This window comes from Malurus melanocephalus, unplaced genomic scaffold (assembly GCF_030028575.1).
Source record: "Malurus melanocephalus ecotype Western Australia unplaced genomic scaffold, MMel_1.1 scaffold_724, whole genome shotgun sequence".
NCBI classification, from domain to species: domain Eukaryota; kingdom Metazoa; phylum Chordata; class Aves; order Passeriformes; family Maluridae; genus Malurus; species Malurus melanocephalus.
In genome coordinates this window covers 219,098-245,255 of record NW_026623956.1, presented here as the reverse complement: position 1 = coordinate 245,255, position 26,158 = coordinate 219,098, and the positions used below count along the sequence as shown (strand labels likewise).

General features: G+C 43.4%; 1 protein-coding gene across 1 annotated transcript in view; it reads right to left on the bottom strand.

Annotated features, from left to right (window-relative positions):
* The window catches only part of LOC130584566 (piggyBac transposable element-derived protein 5-like), a gene marked incomplete at its 3' end in the record, with an annotated part of 49,410 nt that extends 24,852 nt beyond the window's left edge, over positions 1–24,558 (bottom strand). Inside the window, exon 1 of the mRNA XM_057384629.1 lies at positions 23,914–24,558. Within this exon, the coding sequence (XP_057240612.1) occupies positions 23,914–24,553 (640 nt within the window). The remainder of the gene's footprint in view (positions 1–23,913) is intronic.
* Positions 24,559–26,158: the final 1,600 nt, after the last annotated feature.

Genomic DNA, 26,158 nt, shown 5'->3' with positions numbered 1-26,158 from the left:
CTCTACACTTGGTTTCAGTAAGTTTATTCCAAGCTATTTAGCAAAGTGTGATTTCACTGCACTCTTCCAATCTTATAAGTAAGCCTTTGACAATGCCTCCCCATCGGCACATAATAACCATAGTCAAAAAAATTGTTCCAAACAGCTTCTTTGAAAGGCTACTTTCTCTTCCYGCCCCAGCATTAAAAGGGATTGTTTTCTTCACAGCATCAGCAATAAAGCGATCCACAGACTGCAGTCTGACTTCTATCCATAGTAAGCATTAAGAGCTGTGTCTAGAAGCAATCCAAGGACAAATGAAAGGGGACTGAAAACCTGCACAGAGCTGCTGCTCTGTGCTGACTCTGGTCGTAAGAGTCTCTGGTCTCCACAGAGAGGAGCACTGAGTTAATGACAAATTAACTCAAGTACTTATTTAGTAAATCAAACTGGTGGAAAATTTAAATTAAATGGTAAAATTTAATGAAGTATTTAGCAAACTAAGGAACTTCCTACAATTCAGCTTGTTTCTGTGCTGTGTACTAGATGCAGACTGTCATTTAGCTTTTCTAAGCATTAGAGCAGAACTCTTAAGGGTTAAATGTAGCAGGTCAATCTGGCATAGGTCAAGGACAAGTAACACACCAAACACAAGACAGTCTCCTTCCTTGATGTGATGGTGACCCTCCAAAGCCTGGGGTGATAACCAAGGCACCCTGCCCATTCCTCCACACTGCTGTGTGCTAGCTGGCTGTTCAGCCTGGAAAAGGCAAAGAACTTCAGTGGGGCACTGAGACTGAGAGGCCAAGGGTAAATAATTTTGGCTGTCACTCAGTAGAATAGTGACTCAGTGTGTGATAAGACACTGTAGGAAAACAAATAAATTTTGGGGCATTTTCAAGCATGCAGGTCTTAACACCTGCCCCATTGACCAAATACATGTTGTATCACCAACAGCACTGGTCTGAGAATGAGGACATGCCAGACATATTGTGCCAGTCTTCCATGGAAGTGTGGCTTTTTGCAGATTGAAGCCATGGCAAAAACTTGTTTAATTAAGAGTATTTCTTTGTGTTTACCATCATGTTTTAAAGTTGCAAAACTTTCAAGCTGTGAGAAGTACAAAGGATAAAAAGCCCACTGCAGCTGATGTCGACACCTTTAATTATATACCTAATTTCTGTGGTGAGATCTTGCAACCTACCAATCTTCATTTTCCCAACATGCAACAGAACCTCCCAAAACACTGATACAAGGTCCTATGGTTAAAACAATCTCCAAAAGCCAAAGACCTTAAAGCAGCAGAGTCAATGCTGAAACAGTACTGTATTGTGTCAGTTTACATAATTCTTTGCACATTATTCGGCTATGGGACTGCATATGCTCCTCCTCAGGGGAATTCCTGCTGCAGCAGCTTCCATGACAAGAGTCCATTGCACTATTTTGCCACTGTAGTTTTCTATTAACATTTTACTGCAGTGCTCCTGGCAGCCCAGCTGACACTGGGCATATCCAGCAGATTAGAGATGACCACTGATGTGCTGACTTCATAGACCATCTGCAATACAGCTTTTAGTAGATCAGGTAGCAGCTACACATCTGGCTGTGCACAGCTGTGCACATTTATGAAATAACTGTACAAAGCAGCATGGATAGTTTTATGTCAGCACAACTTCTGTTATTAGCAGGGCGATCTTCATAACTAAATCCCAGAAGACTGCTTTGGGATGGTTCCATAGAGGGGCCCTTCCTCTGCACTGACAACTCTTGCAGGTGCAATCCCACCATCCCATCTTTCTGTGCCAGGCTCCTGGTCTGCACTAGTGCACGCTGTTCACAAATACTATTACCCACGTGCTACTTGCTCCTTTCCAGAAATTTAAAATAAAAACCCACCTGTATAAGCATCAGCAATATCTGATGTAAGGACCCTGCCTTGAAAGGTAGGGCTTTTGTGTCTGAAGGAGGGAAAATAACCTARTATGTTTTCCAAGCAAATCATTGGAACGTTTAGTTTATCTTTTGTAAATTAAAGTCAATAAGCAAAGGACCCAACTAATAAGATGCTGAAAGCCTTCATAACAACTCCTGCCATTTACATRCAACACATACACATGCCATTGAAAAATGAACCTCCAGTTTTTGAGCAAGTCTCACAAACAAATGGCTTTTTGTTTTGTTCAAAAATTAGTATTTATTAAAGAAGAAAAAAGAACATAGCAACCAGAAATCCACACAGTTCAGTAAAGCATTAGAGACAACCTTATCATGCAAGAACATTAATTTCAGTACAGAACCTCCGAATGATTCATCTCCATCCCACATGAACTAAGGTAGTWACAATACTGGTCTCTGCAATTGCTTCCCAGCAGCAACAGTCTCTTCCTGGAGCAGACAGACAGTATTTGTTAAGGTAAGCACATAGTCCCCAAAGTATTCTCACAAACAGAATTAAGCACCTACTGCAGCATCCACTTGGGAGAGTGTCATGAGCAGGGTGATGCTGCAGATCTGATAGAAGAGCTCAAAACCCATAATCTGCCAAGGAAGCTGGTGCCAGGAACTGCATGGGGATAATATTCAAGCTTTTTCAAACCTGTTTCTTTTAGGTTGTATAAGCCTCCCTTTGATGTTACTACTCTCTGTAGGAAAGCATGCACATGCATTTCTAGATGAGTTTCATCAACTGCCCAATAAGACAAGTTTTCTCTGCTGTCATCACCCCACATTAGGAGGCAAAGGAGCTCTCATCACTCCATAATGCATCTGAACTGACACACCTGCTTTTAAACTTGCAGTTTCCTCACTTTATATTCTCCATATTYCTCTCCAACACTCTCAAAAGTCTTGAGACAAGCCACAGGTTTTCTGCTGGTGCATTAGGCTTAGAGGCAGAAGAAAGTCTTAATATTTTCTTAGGACACCTAAGATGCAAGTGGAGGCCAYGTATTTGCAATCCTTGCTAGGGTCAGGACTCCTTTACACATGCACAATATCATTTTGTGCACTTTTTGTTTTCTTTTTGCTCTTTTACTCCTGCCTCTTGTTGTTAGACTGGCTTTTTCCATTCTTGTTCTGCCTGCCCTTAGAAGTGACCAGTGTTGCAGGCTGTCTGAATATCTCAACTCAAAACAGGTAAGCAGCTGGAAACTTCAATAAATGACTTCTATATACCATGTATATCAACATCCCTAATCCTCTTACCACATGCAGCATACATGACACACTCCACAGCACTCCAAGTGCTTAGGCTTCCTAATAACTCTTAGAAACCCACAACTTGCCTGTTTTCAGACGTCAGTGCATTTCTTCAACAATTAAGAGTGACAAAAAAGCAGTCACCTGTGAAAAAGATGGGATTTATTACTTGTACTGCCTGTGTTAACTCCAGGGTGACACAAATGTGTTTACAAGCAACTGTTCTCCCAGGGAAGGCTTTCAGGGAGTTCTATCTGCAGAGAGCAATCCAGAAACACAATCTGGAGAGAAACAGTGCACAGAGTGGGATCCTGAGTGGCATCACACTGCTCCCCCTCAGCAGCAGCAGTCCTTCAGCAAAACAGCACCACTCCCGCAACCTCTGTCCCGCTACTGCATACAGCCTCCGGAACTACTCAGCTCCTGGACAGTTCCCACCACAGCCCACGCCGTGCTGCATGGCTGGCGAGGCACAAGCGGAGCAGGAACCAGGCCACGGAACTAGGTTTACAAAGAAAAGCATTGTGTACCTTCCCCCACAGCCTTTGAGACAAGCTGGTTTGTTACTCTGGAGCCAAAGTCCACCTATTCAAACACAGGCTTAGTGTGCTGCATCCTGAGATCAGGCAGGAAAAAGACCGGAGGTCAGCAGACAGGCATTGCTTACTAGTAGTCACCCAGAACACCCCACCGCAGCTACACTTAGAGGTTATCTTGCCCAGGCTTCTTGGGGGCTGCCAACATATGAACCAATAAAAGCTGAAAGATCTCATAGGAATTAACCACTGTACGAACATACTTTAGGTTAGAAAAGGAGAAAGTAGCTTGTATATCTCATCTTGGATCTAGCAGCAACAGAGATTTCATACAGCAGAGATTTTCAAATAACTTCTCATGTGTTCACATTAAAAAAATAAGAAAAAGAAAGGGGCTGTTGGTGATGAAATCTGGGTTATATTAAGGAGTGGAGTGGAGTGGAGTGGAGTGGAGTGGAGTGGAGTGGAGTGGAGTGGAGTGGAGTGGAGTGGAGTGGAGTGGAGTGGAGTGGAGTGGAGTGGANGTGGAGTGGAGTGGAGTGGAGTGGAGTGGAGTGGAGTGGAGTGGAGTGGAGTGGAGTGGAGTGGAGTGGAGTGGAGTGGAGTGGAGTGGAGTGGAAGACAAAGCAAATAAACCTCTGCTAAAAAAAAGGAGACCCAAACACCAGTTTTTTAAATCTGCATGTGTGATTTTATAGGATACAGCTCTGGGATAAATTTAGTAGCATGGGAATAACTACTGCAAAGTGCCAAACACTTCACATTAAGGATTTCTGCAGAGTCTTCTGGGCATTATCACAACAGAAATAATAGCTTCCCCCTCTGTAACCACAGATTAGGACATTTATAGCTTGAGACCTCAGTAACCAGAGCTCCACATTTCCTAGCTACAGTCTTCTTCTTATAAAAGAAGCATGGAGCCTTCACAGCAGAGTTCAGAACAGATCTTTGGATGACTATACCAGAGCTAAATCCTTCACAAATTGAAAAAATCTGCCTGGAACAAAAGCCAGTGACTGATAAGAGGCCCTAGGCTAAGTTAATTTGCATGCTTAAGGCAAAGTTTTACTAACATAGTAATATGGAAGTTTCCGTTACCTTTTTTTTTGCTGTGTAAATCCTGGCCCCATGACCTGCCCTGCAAGGTCTTATACACTTACAAACTGATTTTCTTAAAGTGAAAGGATGTAAGCTGCTGTTTTTATATGGGGCTGGCTTATGATTTCATGATATGATGGAGTGCATTTATTCAGTGACAAGCAACTGGAGAAGTTTTCATGTAAAYAAGGGTGGTGTCTTCTGAATGCTGCTCAGAGAGAAGTGGTGCTTCCCTTCCAAATTGTCTGCCCATCAAGCTATAGTAGTAATTTCCTGAGTTCAGGATCTGGAAGTCAGCCTTCCTGAATGTTTTACTCTGTGACTGAACTGCTCTGCTATCTSCAGCTAACCATATCATCAGTTTTTCTGTTGTATCATGTCTCAGGCTGTCACTGGGACCTATGCCATGCTTTCCTTTGCTCCATTCTGCACATTCTCAGTGTTTCCCAGCTKCTTGCTGTTATCTGACCTGGAACTTCCCTAGGCTCCACTTCTCTGCCACTTTCCTCACCCTTCCTCCTGCATTTCTGAGACAACATCATCATACCTCAAAGCTTTCCATTCTACTGGCATTTCACTGAAGTGATGAGGCTTATGTTAATATGWATTTTTCCAGTCTACAAGTGCTGTTTCTAAGGTCACATGTTCTGAGAAAAGGAATAACTGTCAGACAGCACAAGCAGCTGGGCCAGCACTGGTTAGCAGTGTGTCCATCTGTATTGTGTTCAGTTGTAAGTCACAGAATAAAGATCTGCACCTATCCCTGGCCAGCCTGTGGCTGCTCAAAAAGTAAAATTTCATGTTCCAACCCCCTCTGGGTCATTTTCCACTTCTCTCCCTTGCTCCCAAGCACTGACCCATRTGAATTAACACAGTATTGGCATCTACAGTCACACTTTCTCCTTCTGTCAAGGAATACCTAATTAGCAGATAAGAACAGATCGAATGCCATAACTGCTGGGGAAGGAGGTCTGCTCTTCTCTTTCATTTTGAAGACAGTGTAATATTAGAATTTGTATTCCCTGCCACTTTTTTTACAATCCACAGGTATGAGCTTGCCACATCTACACCCTTGTCAATCATTCTCAACATAATGGAAGAAACATTCAAAATCTTAAAGCATGGATTCAAATCCATGAGCTTAAAATCAAAACACCAGTAAGATGACAGACACGTTTCTGTAAATGTGCAAAGGTGGAAATGTAATCTTCTGTACTGCCCAGTCAACCAGGCCATCAAAATCAATTGAATTACACAACAGATGTGAAACAACTCACTTAGAGCTGCTCTTGCAAGTCTCGTTCTTSCATTGGCTACTTCCCAGTGTTGGGAAGTGCCCGACATCTGTATGGGGTACATTGGTGTTTATTCAGCACCACAATATTTTCTACAAGGAAAATCCAATACTCTAGATGTCTTACAGTCTCCACCTATGCAACAATTGAGGGTTACTTAAGTAGGTCACTGTTCTCACAAGGCAAAATTCTTTTTGCTTTTATTGTTACTGACATCCAAGCATCTCTGCCTCTTTACCATTGTGTTTTACAGAAAGCTGAGATCTTCCTTCATGCACTCACTAAGATGACATCTCAGCCAGTGTTCACCCATGAGAAATCTTAGTTTCCACTTGCCTTGCCTTGGGAGAGATCAGCATATGCTGCTGCCCCAGTCAGGGTAACAGCATTGCAGCTCTGGTGTCAAGCATGTTTATTTGTTTCCAAAACTTCTTCGATTCCCTGATTTGGTTTTTAAGCACTCTTTSAATATACCCCAGGGAAAAGGTTAACTGAGAAACTCCAGCTTTCACTGCTGTCTTGCGTTGCTCAGTTGGCTCTGCATGCAGAAAAAGTAAGGCAAATACAGAAGAATATACATTTCCACAGGGAGCTTCTCACTTCCCAAGTTTTCTGGACCTAACTGCTAAAGCTGGTTTTATATTAGAGACAGATTTGCTCCTTTACATGGCCCATCCAGTTCCTCAGTTACTGGTTGCTTATTTCACAAAGCTCTCATTTAAGTGTTTCTTTCCACTTATTCTTTATGTTGACYGCCTCATGAAAGAAAATAAGGAAAATCAGAGACCTGCTGCATCTCTTCCAACTCCATCAGCTTCTTCCATTATCTTTGAGGCAGCTCCTTTCCTGCTCACTGTGAATGGCCCTGCATAGGTAGCAYTTTACCTTCCACATCAAGAATTTATTACATTCCTCCCTTAAGGTCCAGATTCTACAAGGCCTGAAATGGTATAGCCCCCATTGATGTTTTAGTGGGGTGGGGGAAAAAAGCCTTCAGATTATTAGCAAAACTGGGCCTGGAGTTTTTATAGACTTGTGTGATCAAAATCCCAAGCCTTCTAGGCAAGCTAGAATGTTATTTATTTGGGGAGGAAAGAGAAGACAGAGAAAGGAGGTGAACATATAGGTTTCCATCACAGCTGCATCTGAGTCTGGTAGCATCCCTGGCAGAGAGATTCAAACCACTTTAAAGCAATTCTCTTTCTGGATTTGGACTGAAGTAGTTTGGCAGAGCTGGACAAAAATGACCACAGTCCTGCTTACCAAGATCCAGACACCATCTGCTTGGTCATACATGAACTTTGTACCAATATCCTTTCATAAACCTTAGCACAGTGCTTTCCAACATGGGGTGCTGCACAAGCCAACTTACTGGAGTGCTGGAAAAAAATACTTTTTCTGTATTGTTAACAATTACAAAACTAAAAAAAAATAAATAGTCTTTATAATACACATAGTATATTAGTACAGTAGTGCAGGTATATAATCTATAAATAAATAAATATACATAGATTGGGRGTATCTGTTGAAAAAACCTCTACTTAAAGGGGTGAATGATCAAAAATTACTGTAGAACACTGCCCTAGAGTTCTCCAGTAATTGCATTCAGGACTAAAGCAGCCTAGCATGTACAGTTCACTCTCTTTAGCAGAGAGCTCAATGTGTGCTCAAAACTTATAAGCTTCAGCTGATCTATYTGTAGGTTTTACACTAATATAAAGGAGTCATTTCCCTTTGTCCCCCTAGAAAACTGCCTTCTTGTAAGAATAGGGTGAGTGGTGGTATTGGCCAGAGGTCTTCCTGCATTGGCATAACACTTTTCACATCACTAAAGAAACACATATCATTCAAGTCATATGTAACATATACAGGTAGTAGCACTTATGCACATGATTATATGCCTATCTGGATTCAAAGAATAATGCACTATATTTACATCCTTTGACACTTCCCACTGAATTTTAATTTGTGTCACTCACAAATCAAAAGGATGTGTGAAAGCCTTGTGTTTTCTCTAGCAGAAATAGGTTTTCTCATTTTGCAGTCAGTCATGCAAATTATTAATCCTAAAAGCAAGACTGAGGCTGCAATATGCATAGTGGTAGGAAAGGAGAGGAAGGTCTTTTTACTACAAAAATTCTCTCTAATCTATCCTGTAGCCCCTTTGTCCTCCCTCATAGGCCTTATGACCACCATTTGATAGATTTTGGTCACTCTTCGCAAACCTTGGCAAGCAAATTGGAACTCATGTTCTTCAGGAAACAAAGACTTTTCCTTTCGATCACAAAATTTAATGTTAGTTCCTACCACTCAGATCTGATACCAAACTCTGCTGTTGTGAGGATATAAAGCAAACATGTTGTACTTTCAATAAACATCAAAAGAAAGAAATTGTTTTGGCTGTGGTCTGACAACAGTAACCTCTTCTAGGGCCTTTTCAACTCCAGCACAGCAGAAAGCATTTGAGGTAGATACTTTAACTTAAGCTACAGTAGTCAAATTATTCTTAGACATCAGTGCAACATTACACCAAAGTTTCATKGTTTTGGAGTGAGTTTAAGCATATTTCTTCTAGCCTGGGGTTACTCCAAACAAATGACTTAGTGGTATAAGTATTATAATATCAAGTGATGAATTTCGTAAAAAACATACAGAAATAACTGCAAAATAATGAGTATTGGCAAGTACAGTACAGACTCCTTCAAGACAGACAAAAGAGGAGCTTAAAACTCTGCTTAGAAAAAGGTTTTTTTAAAAAAAAAGCTTGCTTACTTTCTTCTCCCTTTTCTACATTACAAACAATGACTCTCTACACTAGTCAGAGGAAGGAAAACTTAAAGGGAATCTTTGTRTCTCCTTTCTTTAGGAAGCATTCAAACTCCTGTATGCAGAACATTGAGTTCAGCTAGTCCTGAAGAAGAAAAGAACAGTTACACCAAAACTGCTTATAAAACATGTAACATTTTTCTTTCTTTATATAAACTTGGTTTTGGTTACATCCTCCTGCCTCTAGAAACAGTGTCTGGCAGATAAGGGACTGGAGGGTGCACTCTGCAAAGCAAGAACTAGACACAGGAGACACAATCCCCACTCCTGCCAATACAGGTCAGGGAGAAGGGAGAACATTCCTTAAATGTAAAGGAATGCTTGCTGTAAAGAATTGGGCCCATTACTCAGTGCATTACCCTCTAAACTTGCACGGGTCTCTTCTATTAGGCAGCAGGAGTACAGATACATTCACAACTYAAGACACAATAAAATGCTCACTCAAAACTCCATGCAGGGGCAGTTGACACTCCTGAAGTGCAACCCTCACCCAGAAAGAGGATGCAATAATCATGRGATAACCAACCCATACAAAAACAACACTATTAGATCTGAACTCAAATTTTGAGTTGAGCTGCATACTGCATTCTTTCCAGCTTTTTAATGCCACATTTGAAGTTGTAGTGGGTGTGACAGTTCACATACTGTATCATCCACAGATGCAGATCTGGAACATCAGCTATAGCAGGCGTGGGTGAGACATGTGATCAGGAGCACTTGGCCATAATTTGGATATGTTAGAAGTACCAACTGCTACATTTATGTGACACTATGAGACAAGAACAGGCAGAGTCTGGTTTCACATTATCTCACTTCTTGACATCAACCTGTTTTTTCATCATGGGAGATGCTTTGGGACCCTACAGGCTCTTCTCACTACAGATGTGCTGATAAGGATTGAATACAAGCGACCTATCTTTCAGCAAAGGCAATTCAAAAGGCTGTCCCCCTATCAGCTTTTTTCCCCATAAAGTCAGGTGAGAACTTAATATTGGGAAGAYTTAATATTGGGAAGACTTAATATTTACCTTCTCCTCCCACAGGAATGGACTTGGGCATACGGGGCAGAGCAAAATTGCACAAATCCTGGCTTACTAAGAAGCAAAATTTGATGAACCCCTGCCCACAACTACCTGCAATTTTAACCGGAAGAGTGGAGACATGGTGTCCATCAGAACCCAGAGAATAAAAAAAAAAGCAAGTTTCATAATGACTAAGAACATAATGTTAAAATTTGAAGTATTGGTAGATTCTATATTAAGATATAAGAGAAACATTCATTTTTGCAACAGCAGAAGATTTAGGAAGCAAAATATCATTAGGAGAAACTAAATACTGTAGCAGAGAAAGCAGGTTAGAAAGAGGTTACAGTACAGGTTAAAAGGATTCAGTAGAAACTGAAAGTTTGAAAGTAAAGTTTTGAGCAGCTTTTGTTATACTTATTTCTTGTTCTTTTTCTGATTAAAGTATTGTGCTGAAGGATTCCACTTTAGCTGCCCATTTTAGCTTAAAAAAAATTGAATCCCATCTCCCTTTTATCTTAGGAAGAAAGCTGACATTAGAACAATTGGCAATGCACTGCTTGATGTCAAGCTGCTCCAGGTCAATACTCAGACCCCTTCTGAGTCAACCTTTCAGCAAAAGAAGAAAAGGTACAGTTTTTATTTTAACATCTCACTCACTCCACTGCAATATATACCCTTAAAATGCTATCAAATGTTTTTGCTTCATCATATGATACAAATGGCTGCTTTTAGAAAAAAACTAATGCTCACTTAGTTTCTTTTCATTGATTCAGGGAGACATAGCCAGCGGACCAAAGGAAAAAAAAAAATTGCTACAATCTCAACACGAGCATTAACAGTGTCAAGTCCATTTTGTATTTCTAGAACCATTCCCTATTCAGTACCCACTTTGACAGTACCAATTCAAAAATACCCATCACTGAGTGAAAAAAGCAGTTAGGTGCCTGCACATCTATTTCCACTTAACATAGTTCAATGTATATTGAAATTACCCAAGTCTAGTGGGATTATAGGTTTTGGTACCACTGGCTATATTCACACCCCTCTTAACCAAAACCAGCCATGCCTTGTACAGAAAGATTCAAAATGTTCTTCGATAAAATAAAAGGGGGATGAAGGGGAAGAAGTAGGAAGTGAAGCCAGAGCAATTTCCTGACACAGAGATTCATGAAAACCTAGGTGTGTTTCAGCTGTTAGGGCAAGGATTTTGGCTTCATTCTCAGGGCAGCTAATGAGGTTTATAACAGAGTAAGTTTCAACAGTCTGAGGACAGGACACCAGAAGCAGCAATAACTGCAGCAGAGAARAAGACATAAAATATTCTGAATCTTGCATTTAGTATATTTTTGCTTCTAATCCTCCAGTACTAGGAGCTCCATAAGGAGAACCTAAGTGAATCCAAGTTCAAGGTAACATATTAAGCTGGGAAATCAAGACTTGCAAAGAGAAATAAGAGCTTTGGTGACTTTAAATTGTTGCTCTGATTCCAATACTCCTTAAACACTGAATAGATTTTGGAGGAAAGACTAATTAAGGACATCAAGACAAATGCAGATATCTGTATCATAGACAGGTCACCTTAAAATTATTTTTAGTGGGTAAGCTTATTTAGTGGGTAAGATATTACTTATAAGAAAGCTGAATTYATCTGTTCTGTTTCTAGCTAGATACTTGTTACTTGGCAGCAGCACAGATGAGTGAGAGTATTAATGTGTCCTCCTTACTCAGATCTTTGACTGAGAAAGAAGTTGCTGGGATGAAGGGAAGTGACTTCGGGAAAGGCATTATTTCATTTTTTACCAGGGCATGGAACTAGAACCAATTCTATGCTCAAAACACAATCAGGAAATACTGATTTCATCCTACTAGATAGTATCTGAATTTGTCAACCAAAATAAATGTTACAAACCCATATTGAAAGTTTTTTCCTCTAATCATCAGCTGAAATCAGACACAACCTCTTATTCTGCAGAAAAGTAAAACACAACTGACTTCCAGAACAGTCTTTTTTGGGTAGCATAAAGTATAAAAGTTATTGGTTATCTTTAGTGGGGATAGTGACATACTAGTACCTTTGAACAAGGAACTGTGAGAGCTTACTTGGATACCTGTGCAATTTGTCAACTGGAAAAGGTAGGGAACTACTACTAGAAATAATATTCTTGCAAGGAAAGATTGTGAAGAAATATGATACTTTTTTATTTTAGCCTGGAGGAAAAAACAAAAAGAAAAAAAGAGAAAAAGAGAAAGAGGAAAAAAAAAACACAAGAAAACTAAACAGCAAATTAGTTTAAATATACTTGAGCTAAATATCAGGAAAAAAAAAATCTAAGTGCCAAAAAGTAGTCTTTGAAGATTAAATAATTTTGAAATGCTCACAAAGAAGTGAAGAAACAAAGTTCTGACATCCAATGCATGAACTGAAAACACATGGAATAGGACATTCTGTTGTTCTTTCTTGGCGAGATATCTGTTACATGATCATCAGTTATTGCAGGTGTCTGCATTATCACTTAGCTGGGCCTCTTCCAGACCTGCGCTTGTCTTCCTCCATGTATCCATCCTTGCAGCCTACAGAGCGTTGTGCTGGGATTCAGTTGTAAGGAAGCTGTTTATAACTCTAAAAATGTCAGAAACAAAGGCAAGTACAAACCCAGGCACCCCTGAATGATGCACTGGCTCCAGAGCATGGTATTGCTACTCTGACAAGTATTTGGCTAGTGTCATATCAGACATCCCTAACCTAAACAGATTAGTGCTTTGAACATTAACTCTAAGTCATTTGAGTAGAGATACAAGATTCAAGGACACACAACTCATTACCACAGAAGTGAGTGTGGAAACAGCACCCTAAGGAACCATCAAGAATGCCTGGGCCACTTTCTGGAACAAAGACGAGGGCATTTCGCCATAACAGATCAGGCAGCTTTTTTGCAAGCACACAGCAATTTCCCACAAGCTGYACAGCCTTCTCCCCTCTCCCAAACTTGACACGGGAGATGCAAGTAGCAAGTCCTTGGCATAACACTCCAGGATTCCACTTGCCACTAAGTAGCTTCCTAATTTATCTTAAGCAACCTAAAACAAAGGAAAAGTGCTAGAAAGGACTTCAGGAAGTCATTCAGTCCAAGGCCTTCATTCCTATTCAGCCCACGTACTGGGTGTGGTCTGTTACAGCAGATGTAACAGGTTAATGGAAGTTGTTCTTAGGTGTTCAATGACACATTTGTCTTCTGCACCACTGCATTGTCTGAGAGTTTCTATCATGTCTGATTCAATTATTCATCAATTTATACCTATTATTCTTCATATTTAGTTTTCAGAACAGGTAAGGCAGACAATTCCCTCTCCTATAATAGCTCTTTTACTTACCCATATGGCCCTTTGGCATAAAACATGAATAGTAAAAGGCAGCCAAGTTAGTAGATCTTCTGCTTCTCAGGCCTTTCTCTTAATATTTTAACTATGTGCTTCTCACCTGGGTTGGCAACCCAGACTCTCTCTCTCAAGTGGCAAAACAGTCTAATTTCAAGTCTTGTACACTCCATTTGGATGCCTGCCTTTTCACAACAGCATGACACTGACTCCCATTCATGTGGTGTTCAGTTCAACCACCAGTTCCTTTCCCACCTGGATAGTTCTTCCCCTCCATTTTCTACTWCTGTTGTTAGTCAGCACTGCCTTCACACTAAGCATTTCCCTCTTGCACCATGTCATTGTGTTCTCTGCACTAGACTATTTCAGGCTACCAAGAACCATGGAAATTCTCAGCTTGTTCCTCAGTGTACTGGGATCACTCCCAATTTCATACTATCTAAAGGTTTAATAAACAAATTCAAGAAGTCCAGCTCCATTCAGGAATGCACTTTCAAGTTCTCATTAAATTAAAAAAAAATTAAATTACAAAAAAATAAAAGCAAAAATGTTCTATTAGAACATTTAAGCTTTTGCCAGATCATTATGCCACACATTTTGAAATGCTGGGCCAGACCTACCCAATTTAAATGGAGACAAACAGGCATTTTCAGTAATGGCAGTTTTGGTGAGAATACCTGAGGGGGATTAAATGGTATTTATCCARTCAGATATTTCTGCATCTTCCTGCTTTGCCCCACTATACATTTTAACATCTGTAAGACCAGTTGCAACAGATGTAGTGTATTGCAAAGCACGATGAGAAACTCAGAGCCAGTACTGCAGAGGTGGCTTCTGCCTCCATAATCTGCCTTCAATTCACAGAAAACATAYAGAAAACAATGCAGTAAGTCTTACAGAACATAATGACCATGAGGGGCCTCCACAAGGCTTAGCTAACTCCTAACTTTGCTCAACTGCTCCACGCACCAGAACCACCATAGGTTTGTTTCATACACAAGACATAAACACCTAAGGTAATCTGAACCAAAACAACTCGCAGGGCACCTAAACGACAAGACAGCACTACTGCCCAGTTGCTCTGTGGCAGAAGCCAGGCTACCARCAGCAGGAGCTGTAGGGACAGGGTGCAGAGAACTCACAACCACTAGGAAGATGGCTGGAAGAATKATTCAACTGAGCCCTGACAAATTCCTTCTGAACACTTTTTTGTGGAAAAGCTGTTACAGAAAGTCACAGCTTTCGGCAATGAGTTTGTTTCAAGGAGCTGCTGTCAATGCCCCAGGCCCTGCCTCCATGTCAGCCCTCCAGGGCCATCAGCCCCCACCCCAGCAGGGCCAGGCTCCAGCTCGGCACAACTCAGCTCAGCCCTGCCTTGCCACGGGCCCACCTGCACACCCCCATGCTGAYCCAGCCTGTGCCTGTCCCCCCAGTGCCCAGGGCTGCCTCAGTGCCCTTCGCTGCAAATGACCTGCCCAGGGTGGCAGGAGTGTCCTGGCTGCCAAGCCCTGCTCTGACATGAAGTCTCARGGACACAATGGCAGTGGGCTGCTGTAGAAGTTGGACAATCTCTCAGACCATCTCTGATGTCAGTTTAAGTGTGAGTCATTACGCTGTAGCACAGAAGCACATGAAGAAAGGCCTTTTTTGAGAGGTCATTCCTTATTCATCAACTACAACCCCATCAAGTGGAAAGACCAAGATGTCATTTACTCTAAAACCCATCACAATTTTCCCTATGGGAGAGGTTTGTGATACTCTTAAAGTCACACATTACAAAAAAGAAAGAACTGAAACTACTTGCAACAATGTTAGTACCATGAAAATAGCTACAGACCACTCAAATGCACTCCAAATCCGAGGCCTCAATTTCTTTTAATCTCAAAATGAGTGACAAGAGTGAACGAATGCAGATGTCCAAGCATAAACCTTCAACATTGCATTTTTCTTCATCTCAAACCAACCACTAACTTCATAAAAGGGCAAGAGAAAGGAATAACTATAATGGCCAAAAAATGAGAAAGTCTTCAGTTAAAGGAGGTCTTCTCATCTAGTGATCCTTTTCAGGAATAGAGTCCAGAAAGCTAGAAGCCCTTTAAAAGGCTAAATAAGAATTTATATCCACACATGTATTTATATCCATAATGCAACATATCCATCAAGACACATGTAAGATAATCTTGTATTTTTCAAGATCATCCTGGGAATCCCTTGTCCCAAACTAAAGCATTTCACTTGGCTTCTGCAGCAAAAGGTTTATGAACCAACACCCTGTCCTCTGGGGAGGGCTGGCCACCTCTTGCCCTGTAGTCCAGTAATGCAGTTYTTGTAATCTATTTTCCCTGTGCTGAGGCCTGGGGAACACCACGTGGATTTAGGAAAAGCAGGTCCTGCTTGACCAACCTGATCTCCTCCTATCACAAGGTGGCGTGCTTAGCAGATGAGAGAAAGGCTCTGGACATAATCTACCTATACTTTGGTAAAGCCTTAGCAGCTGTTTCCCACAGCATTCTCCCAGAGAAATTGTCTTCCAATGGTGTGGATGAATGTAATCGTTGCTGGGCAGAAACCTGGCTGGACAGCAGGGTCCAGAGAGTGGTGTTCCCCAGGACTCAGTACTACGGCCAGGCCTGTTTAATATCTCAACTGACAACCTGAACGAGAGGATTGAGCCCACCTGAGCAAGCTCATAGATGACACAGTGTGGGGTGGCAGTGTTGATCTGCTGGAGGGTAGGAAGGCTTTGCAGAGGGATTTAGATGGTCTGGGTTAATGGGCTGAGGTGAAGCACATGAGGTTCATGAAAGCGAAATGCTGGGTCCTGCCCTTAGGTCACAACAATCCCATGCAGCACTACAGGCTGGGACAGAGTGTCTGGAAAGCTGTCCAGCAGAAAAGGACCTGGGAATGCTGGTCAACAGCACCTGAATGTGAGCCAGTACGAGCAAAGCTGGACAAGAATTCCAGCGGCATCTTGGCCAGTACCAGAAATAGCGTGGCCAGCAGGACCAGGGCAGTGATTGTACTCAGTGATTGTACTGGTGAAGCCACACCTCAAATCCTAAGTTTTGTGCCTGACTATAAAAGGGWCACTGAGGTGCTGGAGGGAGCCCAGAAAGGGACAATGGAGTTGGTGAAGTGCCTGGAGCACAAGTCTTATGAGAAGCAGTTGAGGGAGCTGGGGTTGTCTAGCCTGGAGAAAATAAGGCTCAAGGGGGACATTACTGCTCCCTACCTGAAACCACCTGAAAGGGTTGGCCTCTTCTCCCAAGTAACATGTGACAGGAAATGAGAGGGAACAGCCTCAAGTCACACCAGAGGAGGTTTGGATTTGATATTAGGAATTCCTTTTACACTGAAAGTATTCCAAAGCATTGGAACAGACTGCCAAGGGAAGTGGTGGAGTCACCATCCCTGGAAGTGTTCAAAACATCTATGAATATGGCACTTGAGAACATGGTTTAGTCATAAACATTGTGGTGGTGCAGGCTGACAGCTGGACTTGATGATCTCAAAGGTCTCTTCCAACCTTAATCATTCTACAATTCTGTATCTGTAAGGGCACATATGTATGAATTTCAACACATGTACCCTCTTCCAAGTAGTTTTCTTGGGCATGAACTGACAAGACCGTTGCCCAAGCCCCCTGTCAGCAGTGTGCATCCAGCAGCAGACAGCACCATGACATCAATGGGAACAGCCACACGCCCACAGATACATGCTGACCCCTAGCACTGCACATCTACAGGTGCTCCCCACTCAGAAGTTACCCATCATCTGCCTTTCCAAAAAAAGCAGAGATGACTACATGCACTGGATATCCAGACTTTCCACAACAGTGAATTCTGTAAGTAACTTAAAAAGAGATATTCTCATTTTTTTGCTTGAATTTAATCTTTCATACACACCCACTTCCCTGCCATATGTAATCAGAAATGAATCACAGTTATAACAGCAGCTGCTTTAAGTCTTTTTCTGCTTTTTCTTCACTAGAAATAACACCTTCGTTTGTGTCCACCGATGGGCTCACTGTATCTTTCATGTCAGTTCAATAATCTTCCTGTCCAACACACAGCTAATTGTCCCCATCCATACAGACACGTAGACAATATTCTTCTTCGGCGTCTCCAATGTATCCCTCTCCAGCATGATTTTGGCATCCTTACAGTGTGCCTCATCAAAACACATTCAATTTGCCCAGTTTGCAGCTGCATAACTACAGCTTTGTATTCCTTGCTGAACAGAAGTTGCTTGGTTTTGTTCTTTGCCCTTCTTAATAGCATGGATGGCTTGTCAATACATGGAATCCCTCATGTTATCCAAGAAAGAAGAATCAAAAGCATGTTTTTATCATGTTACATGAATACCAGTTGTTTTCACAGAAAATAATGAGATAGTCCAGGAACAATTTATACAGAGACAAAATAAATAGGAAAAAAGCTATGGAGCGTTGCAAGCCTGTTTTCCTTCAGTCTGTCAGTCAAGGAACTCAGGCTTGATTTTTAAACAACCTACTCAGGTASGAGTTCATTCATCTTCACCCAGAGCCACTGACTGGTTAACATCCTGTTCTTTAAGGAATTTGGGAACCTGGATAYGCTCCTAGAAACAATGTCTGGCTACAAGGAAGTGAGATGTCAAATGATAGTATCCTCATGCATTTGTCTTAGCCATACATTCCTTCTGAGTCCATCTGTTCTGTTTTCTAATAACATGCCCCATTTTTGGCAGTACTCAAAAGAATGAGGTATTTCAGTGATTATACTCCTCTGACCTCCTCATCTTAGGATGTGCAACTATATCCATGATTACCTTCCCTACAGGAAATACCTTGTATTTCCAAAATGCTAAATCCACCTACTCCAAAAATTCTGAAGCTTGAGCACAGGAGGGAAGCAAAACTCCTATRTGAACACAAACACCTAAGAGACATTTCCAGCTTCTTTTAAGTCTGTGGAATCCAGGACAACTTCCTGTGACCCAGCAGTCAATACAGAGTTAGCAAGTCAACTCCACTCTTAGCATTCTCACTAGACTGAGCAGAGAGGCTGATTTCCTCTCTAGGCTGGCTTAAAAGTACGCASACATGGAAACTGTTTGCTGTACTGTTTCTGAGATGTTGACTAAAGGACATGAGYAGCTGTAGAAACTATCTACTTTAAATTAACCCATCAATAGCTGCAAGGAGAAAAGACTCATTTTATGCAATAACAGATCCAGGAGCTAATATGCTTTTTCTCTGTAAAAGGCTAGACAGTATCTATGATGAAGACTTTAATCTGCAGTGGTTATAGACTTTCATGTCTCAAGTACTGACCAAAATAGGTTCTCTTATAAAAGCAGAGAGAAACAGTGGTTGTGGGTTTTTTTCCCCTGTGAAGTTTATCTAAATATTAGGTTATTCCTCAAATGCATGGTAAAGGCACAAGTATGGGCAAAAGAGGCAAGGGAACATAGACAGCTAAGCTGCACTAAATTTTTTAATCAATAAGGCTGTCATGTGCAGTTTGTTCTCTTCAGTGACAATGGAAGCAGGAAAATGTGCTCTAAAGCCATTAAAACCTCCTGAAAAGCACATCTCACGTATTTTGTGAGATGTATGAGACATTAAGCCTTTGCTTATTCACTTATTTAGCAAAACTTCAAGATTTTAAGCCATCTTATAAAGTAGTAGTGTGCATCTTTGAGATGTATTTATCACATCTTCCTGAAAAGTGTTGTGATACTGTCATTCTAAGTCATTTCTAAGTAGAATACAAGAACAGATTATATAGATATGCATTTTTTCCCAATATTTTCCATGGTTATGCAAGTCAAAAGCAGCTAAGTTCTCTGATGGCATAAATAAGAACAAATCATATCAGCATCATTTTATYCATTTACAGTCAGAAAATTTGGGCCAGATATTTCTGAAGCAGAATCTGACATAAGTGACTAAGTAGTTTTCATACTTTCCTTACTCTAGAATCTTTAAATATTGACATCAATCCAGTAAGACTAAAGCCTTCAGATTCTATTCAGGACTTGAACCAAGAGCTCCTGCACTATTCAGTAGTGGCACCTATATGGCCCTCTATTATGGCACAGCCTAAGCCCTTTCTCCATGCTCCTTGCTGATGGAATTTTGCCTTCCCATCTGCCTGCCCATGCTCTTGGGAACAGAAAATAATAAAAACTACTTTAAATACTTGCTTAAACTTCTTCAAGGTGACAAGATTGCTAAACATGGTCTAAGCAGCTTCTTCCTGAGAGCATACTGTTATACAGGAGCATGCTCTTCAAAGACAGCAACTTATGACACACTAGGTGTTTCAGAGAAACACTGTAAATCCATAAAAGCTATGTTTACTGTCTAAATGCAACTCAAAGAGGACCTGCTACGCTCTTTCAACAAGGAACATTCTTAACATTTTGTCCTTAGGTCTAGGCTTAAGAATGGGGTTTAGAGGGCATAGAAAATGAAGGAAACAGTAGCACTAATTGCCTGTATCTTTGAGGACATMAACATTAACTTTTGCTTAGATTGCCCTGCTGTTGCTGCCACCCTAAAAGACAACTATAAAATAGCATCCCAACAGTAAGAAGTGCTCTTACATTCAAGGTCAAATATTCTGGTTGCTGAGCTATATGGATATAGGACGCATTGGACCCTAGGAAGAAAATGCCAACTACCCCAAATAAGGAACATCAGGCTGCAGCAATATAAGGGTATTTGCACCTCCAAAGACACCCCAAGAACCAAGACCAGAAGCAATAGTGCATCTATGTATTACAGAACAGTTCATGGCCAGGTTACTGAGCTAACAAGGGGAAGCACCACTCCTAGCCTCTCCACTCCTAAAGACAGGAAAAACACACCAGTTAAGTCTGAAGCAGGAGCAACCGGAAATGAAGGGCTTGTGTTGAGTTACTGGCGCTTGCTTGCTTGTAATAGTTGTTGCTCTCTCTTTCTCTCCTTTTCAATTATGCTTTCCCCATCCTAGCAATAATTTGTTCTCTTATTCTTTCTGCACTCTACAACTAGGTCAAAAAGCTTGGAACCAGCATTTGATCATGGATTACATCCTTTTAAACATACTTGTTGACCTGCCCATGGACCTGCTGTAGTCAGGTGCTCTTTGTGAAGGAAAGGCATTTCAGTAACTGCCCTGAGACTTCCTATCCATTACTCACATCCCAGTACCTCAGAAACTACACTACTGCTTTGATATTTGTGACAGACACTTGTTTTCCTCAACCTATTTTAATTGGAACTACACAGTGCCACAAGTTACTAGTTTAAAAACCAGAGCAGGAAATCATATGGTTGGGATTTTTCTCACCAACTGAACGACTGATTTGTAGAATAGTCGAACAGCAAATAACAAAAAGTGCCAGCAAGCCACCTGTTCTAACCTCTATGTTAAACTTAACAACTATTTTGGATTTCAACAAAGGAAGTCAGCTAAGCTATTAACATTGGGTTGTTTTTTTGTTTGTTTTTTTTTTTTTTTTCCAGGGAATCCAGTATTTTTGTTAAATAGAACAGGAACAACAGGAACTGAAGATCCCTGAAGAAAGGACAGAAAAAAAATCTGGGACACAAATAGCACTATGTTGCATAGCAATGCCAGTCACTTATCTCCTCACTCATAAATCAAGCCAGACCTWTTCCAGTTTGTCAGAACCTGCCACACAAGCAAGGCAGGCGTCATCATGCATACACGCACTGACTGACTGCAGATTGAGGACACAGTGAACCATCTAACACACTGCCAGTAGCCCCCAGCACATCTGGGTCTCGAGTGTACTTCTGGGATGAGGTATCAGTTAGCCTGTCTGTGATCAGAATAATTCTAGGGATGGGTACAATACTTTATAAAGACATACATTTAATATTGAGGCTGGGAAGAGAAAGGCACCATTAAATAATTTATTCAAAAGAAAAAAGGGAAGTGATAGTATTTTCTGCTTGTAGTTAAAAAGACCACAAGCTTTGTAAGTGGCTCTTAATTTTTTCTCTTGCGAACTCTAGCTCATTCTCATTAACTAACTCAAACCTTTTCCTCCTCCACTCCTTCCCTTTCATGAAGGGACAGTCTCCCAACCCAAAGAGCTTGACACTAGGTGTGATCCTAGTCTGATTCAAGGATTTATTTCCAGCATCAATGAGGCTGAAGTCTCATCAATATATAAGCAAGAAAAATAATCTAGACCATTATTTCTAATAATTATGCTATGGTACTATTTATTAATAATGTTGAACACATTTCCAGAGGGTATCCCTATCTCACTCCTACAGATGCACAAAACAAAACATAGAAGGGTGAAGAGTTGTCTGAGGCTGCTTAGCAGGACAACAACATAGCACAGGAATCCTATCACAGTTAGGGAGAATTCAAACCTTGAGATTGTGACCAAAAGGCCACACTCCAAAGTTTTGGTGCTAACCAAAGAATTTTTATCTCAGTCTCATGTAAACCTATTCCTTTCAATCTCAGAATCTAGAAAGAAAGGATCTTACATCCAACACATTTGAACTGAGAATACAGTTTTGTTAGTCCTCTGTCTGACCCTGTATTTCTTGCTTGCACTCCATAGGGGACTGAAAGACATGTTGCCACGGCAAGGGACCTCAGTGGAGACCTTTCCCTCAGCAGTTGTAGATCCAAACTACAGAATGTGTCCAATGAAGCAACAGTGGTGCCAGCTCAAGTGTGTTCAGCATGACTCTGATGACGTTATCTGTAAGGCYTAAAGCCAGTCAATCTACAAACTAGATGTATAAGAGCCTAGTTAYATGCAATGCAGTAGTCCCCATTGCTTGAAAACTGAATACTCAAAAATATCACAGAGGGTACATGTTTCACACATATCAAATAATGACATTAGCTGAACTTCTGCCAAACCAAATCACTATTTTATGAAGAGTATGCAGCATCTATCATCATCATCACAATCAACAACGAAAGGGCAGAAGTTACCTCTTCTGCATCTGTTAGTGGGAGGAAATATTCACAGCAATATCCATATACCTTCCTCAAGAGACAACTGCATTGTTTCTGGCAACCATAAAGCAGACTCCTTCATTTCAAAGGAAAAACAAATTCCTGAATTAACAGGTAATCAAGTCAAGTCCTTTCCGAACTAGTATCAAAAAACTAATCCCAGTTTAGTGTTAAAAAGCATATTACTGAAAATTAATGATATGAAGAAATAAGCCATCAAAGGCAGAGAAATTAAATGATAATCAATGACAGAATAGCATCACAWTATGAATTTCATAGTCCAGAACCTTATCTTAGATATGCTCATAAGAACCTTCAGTAAAACTTAGAAGTTCTCTACAGAGGCACATAAGTAATTTTAAAACATTTTACAGAATCCAGCTATTTCTAGAGGCAAACACAGCTCCTATTTGCACATTTGTCGAAGCACAGCTGAACTTCCYCAGGGATCCAGTGCTTGCTCCATATTCTTCCCCAACCATCCTAAGCTGCTCCCTCAGATAGGCCTGCCCCATTGCACAAATTTCAGCACACTACACTAAGTGCAGCAGCACTCTTCGGTATTTAACATTAAAAAGAAGAAATTAAACACTACTGGAAAAAAAAAAAGTGAAGATAAGCAACCTTTGGAAAGACCAACTGTCAACTCAATTGACTGCAATCATCACATCCTATTCTGAGATGCACATGTTGAATTTCACATCCTATTCTGAGATGCACATGTTGAATTTCACATCCCTGCTTTTCATAACCATTAACCTTTTTTTTTTTTTTGCAACGTTTTGCTGCTCTGCTACACAGTCAACTTAGCTGTCGCGGCCTGCAGATATATAACAACTCCCTCTGAAAACCAGTGATGCAACTTGCCACACATGCCAGTCCACGGAGACCTCCGTTCTGTGCATTGCTGCAGTAGGTCGCGCTGTGTCATTTCACCACTCTTCCTGCTATTAGCTCTGGCCAAAAGCCACGCAAGGAGGGCTAAATTTAGGGACGGCTGCAAAGAAAACCTTGGAGCCAGGGGGAATCCCCGTCCCAATCGCAGAGCCCTACTTCACAGCGMAGGGCAGGTGACCCGCAGCGCCCTGAGCAGCGGCTCTCCTCACCTGTGAGTGGGGATAAGGAGCCACCCGTACACGGGAGCACAGCCACGGCTGGGGCCCGGACACCCACCCTGCTCCGAGCAGCAGCCTGTCCTCTTTCCGCGGGGAACCCGGCGCTGCCGGCGCTCGGAGCAGCGCCACAGCTCCGCCGGGGAGGAGATGCCTCTGACTAAGCACACGCGGCCTCTACTAGSTCTCCCGTTCACCGACTCGGCCGGGCTCCCCGGCAGCGGCGCGCCCGGCCCTGGGCACCACGGCCGGACAGCGGGCCCGCTCCCGAGCAAAGGCCGAGCAGGAGGCACCTGCCGTGCCCCTGCCCGCGAGGTCAGCGCCGGGCAACAGCCCCGGCGGCAGCTGGGCCCGGAGAGGTTTTCCTCCCGTGGCTGCGCCGCGATCCGCGCCTGGGGGCCTCGCTCCGGGCTCCCCCCGCAGGCATCCCCACGGCCTCCCGGGCCCGCCGCCCCGACCCCGGCAGCCCGCTCTCCTCGTACCGCTGCCATCCTTGAAATGAGGGGGTGGGACGTCTCGCAGCGACCGGGTCCAGCCCCCCTTCTCCGCTTCCTCCTCCTCCTCCTCCATAGGGCCGGGGCCGCCCGGAGCGGCGCTGCCGCCGCAGACCTGCCGCTGCCGCCGCCGCTCCGCCGGGGTGGCCGCCGCCCGGGGAGCGCGGCGCCGGGCCGCTCTGCCCCGGGGGCTCGGCACCCGCGGGCGCCCCTCGTCTTCCTCGTCGTCCTCCTCGTCCTGGGAAGAGGCGGCGGAGCGGGAGTCGGCCGAGGTGCTGTAGAAGGGGTTCCCGCTGCTGTCCTGGCCCGACTCCCCGAAGACGTCGTCGGAGATCTGCAGGCTCTCGTAGCGGGATCGGGCCGCCTCCAGCAGCGATAGCGCCTTCCTGCGCGCCGGCCCGCCGCCGCCCTCCGCCATCATCTCGGCCGCCGCCAGCAGCCGCCCGCGCTCCCCTCCGCCCGGCTCGGCCGGGTCCTGCGGCCGCAGGCAGCAGCCCAGCAGCAGCAGCGGCTCGGGCACGGCGGCGGGCAGGCAGCGAGTAGGGGAAGCCCTGCCGCCGCCACCGGGGCTGAGCCCTGCCTCCCGCTCCCGCCCGCACCACCCGCCCCTGTGTGTGTGCAGGGACATGGGGGGAAGGAGCCAGCTCAACATCTCCAAGTACCACATCCAGCCAATTGCCGCGACACTCCACGCTCGGGAGGTGGGGTTATATGGGCGCGGCGGGCCAGCGTGGGCCGCCCACCGCCCGCCTCACCGCCCGTCGCCGCTCCGCCCATTTAAAACCACAGTGCCGGTTGCCGAGGGGCCGCCGCTGCGCCCCGACACCAGGAGGGGCTACCTGCGCCCAGCACCGCTCCAGGTCCCGGTCCCGGTCCCGGTTCCGGTCCCGGTCCCGGTCCCGGTCCCAGTCCCGGACCCGGCCCCGGCCCCTGTCCCGGCCCCCGATCCCGGCCGGAGCTGTCCGCCTCCGCAGTGCTGGAGCCGCGCAGGATTGAGGCAGCAGCGCTGGCCTCGGTGCCTGCGGGTCCGTCAGAAGCGCCCGCCGTGCCGGGAGAGGGTGAAGAGCTCCCGCGGGCTGTGAGGAGAAAGGTGCCGGGATGTTAACCCGGTGGGTCCCAGCCCCGGCTGCATGGCCGGGGCCACACGGATCATCGTGCAGGAGAGCGTGAGCAGTCGGGGCCCTCATGTCACTGACCCAAAGCAGGACATACAGCTCCAGCTCCGGGGCAGCCCTCGGAGGAAAGTGGGGGAAGGTGCTAAGCATAAGGGCTGTGGGACATCTGGCACCCGGCTTGGGCTCCCTGCAGGCTTTGCACCGGTCTGGGGRGACACACACATGCTCCTGCCAGGCCGGCTCTCTGCAGGGTGTGGGCCTCTGTGCCTCCGGTGCACGGTTTGGYTCTCAGTGCAATTGCTCAGGGTGCAATTACTGTTCTTCCAAAGTTGCCACTGATTTAAAAGTAATATTGTGGCACAAGTAAAACGTGGGAAGTGAAAACACGCGTGCCATGACTGGGTTAGTTAAACGTGATTCAGAAGTATCCGTGGGGTAATCTAAGGATTTCATGCAGCAGCTGATGTCCCTAGTTGTGCAGCAGTCAGAATTGTCTGTCTGATATGACAGGAATGTTTGAAATCTCTGATCAAGGTTTGTTATTTGCTATTGGGCACGCCGCTGTGCAGGTTACTGTACAAACGCTCATTAGAACAACAGTCCTTCCCTCCCTTGTCAACGGCAATGGCAGCTATCCAAAGCCTACCTATCACAGCAGTGCTTTCAACATGAACTGTCATTGGATTCTGTCGACTGATCGTATGCAATAGGGGGGGCATATTTTTTGCATTTTTTGATGCAAACTTTCAGTCTAGGTTGGTGTGAAGATCTGAATCTACAGATTCAACAGATTTTATAATGCTGAATGTTTCAGTCTTTAAAAAAGGGAGATTAATGCCCTTCTGATGATTTGCAAGGACTCTAGCACAATATGGAAAATTATAAAAGCTGTACTGTGTAGGTATTTAAAAGACCAATCTTATGTTCTATTCAGATATTTTTAAATTGCAATGTCTTCATTAAAACTTCAAAGTTCTATATAATGTATATAGGTAAATACAGAGAAAAGAATCCATCTCATGTGCATCCCTAAGTAAACAGGAAAACCCAGTATATTTTGAGGGGTTAGGTTTAAGTTGCATTTCTACCTTCAAAAATGTCAAAAGTGTCTTACTGAT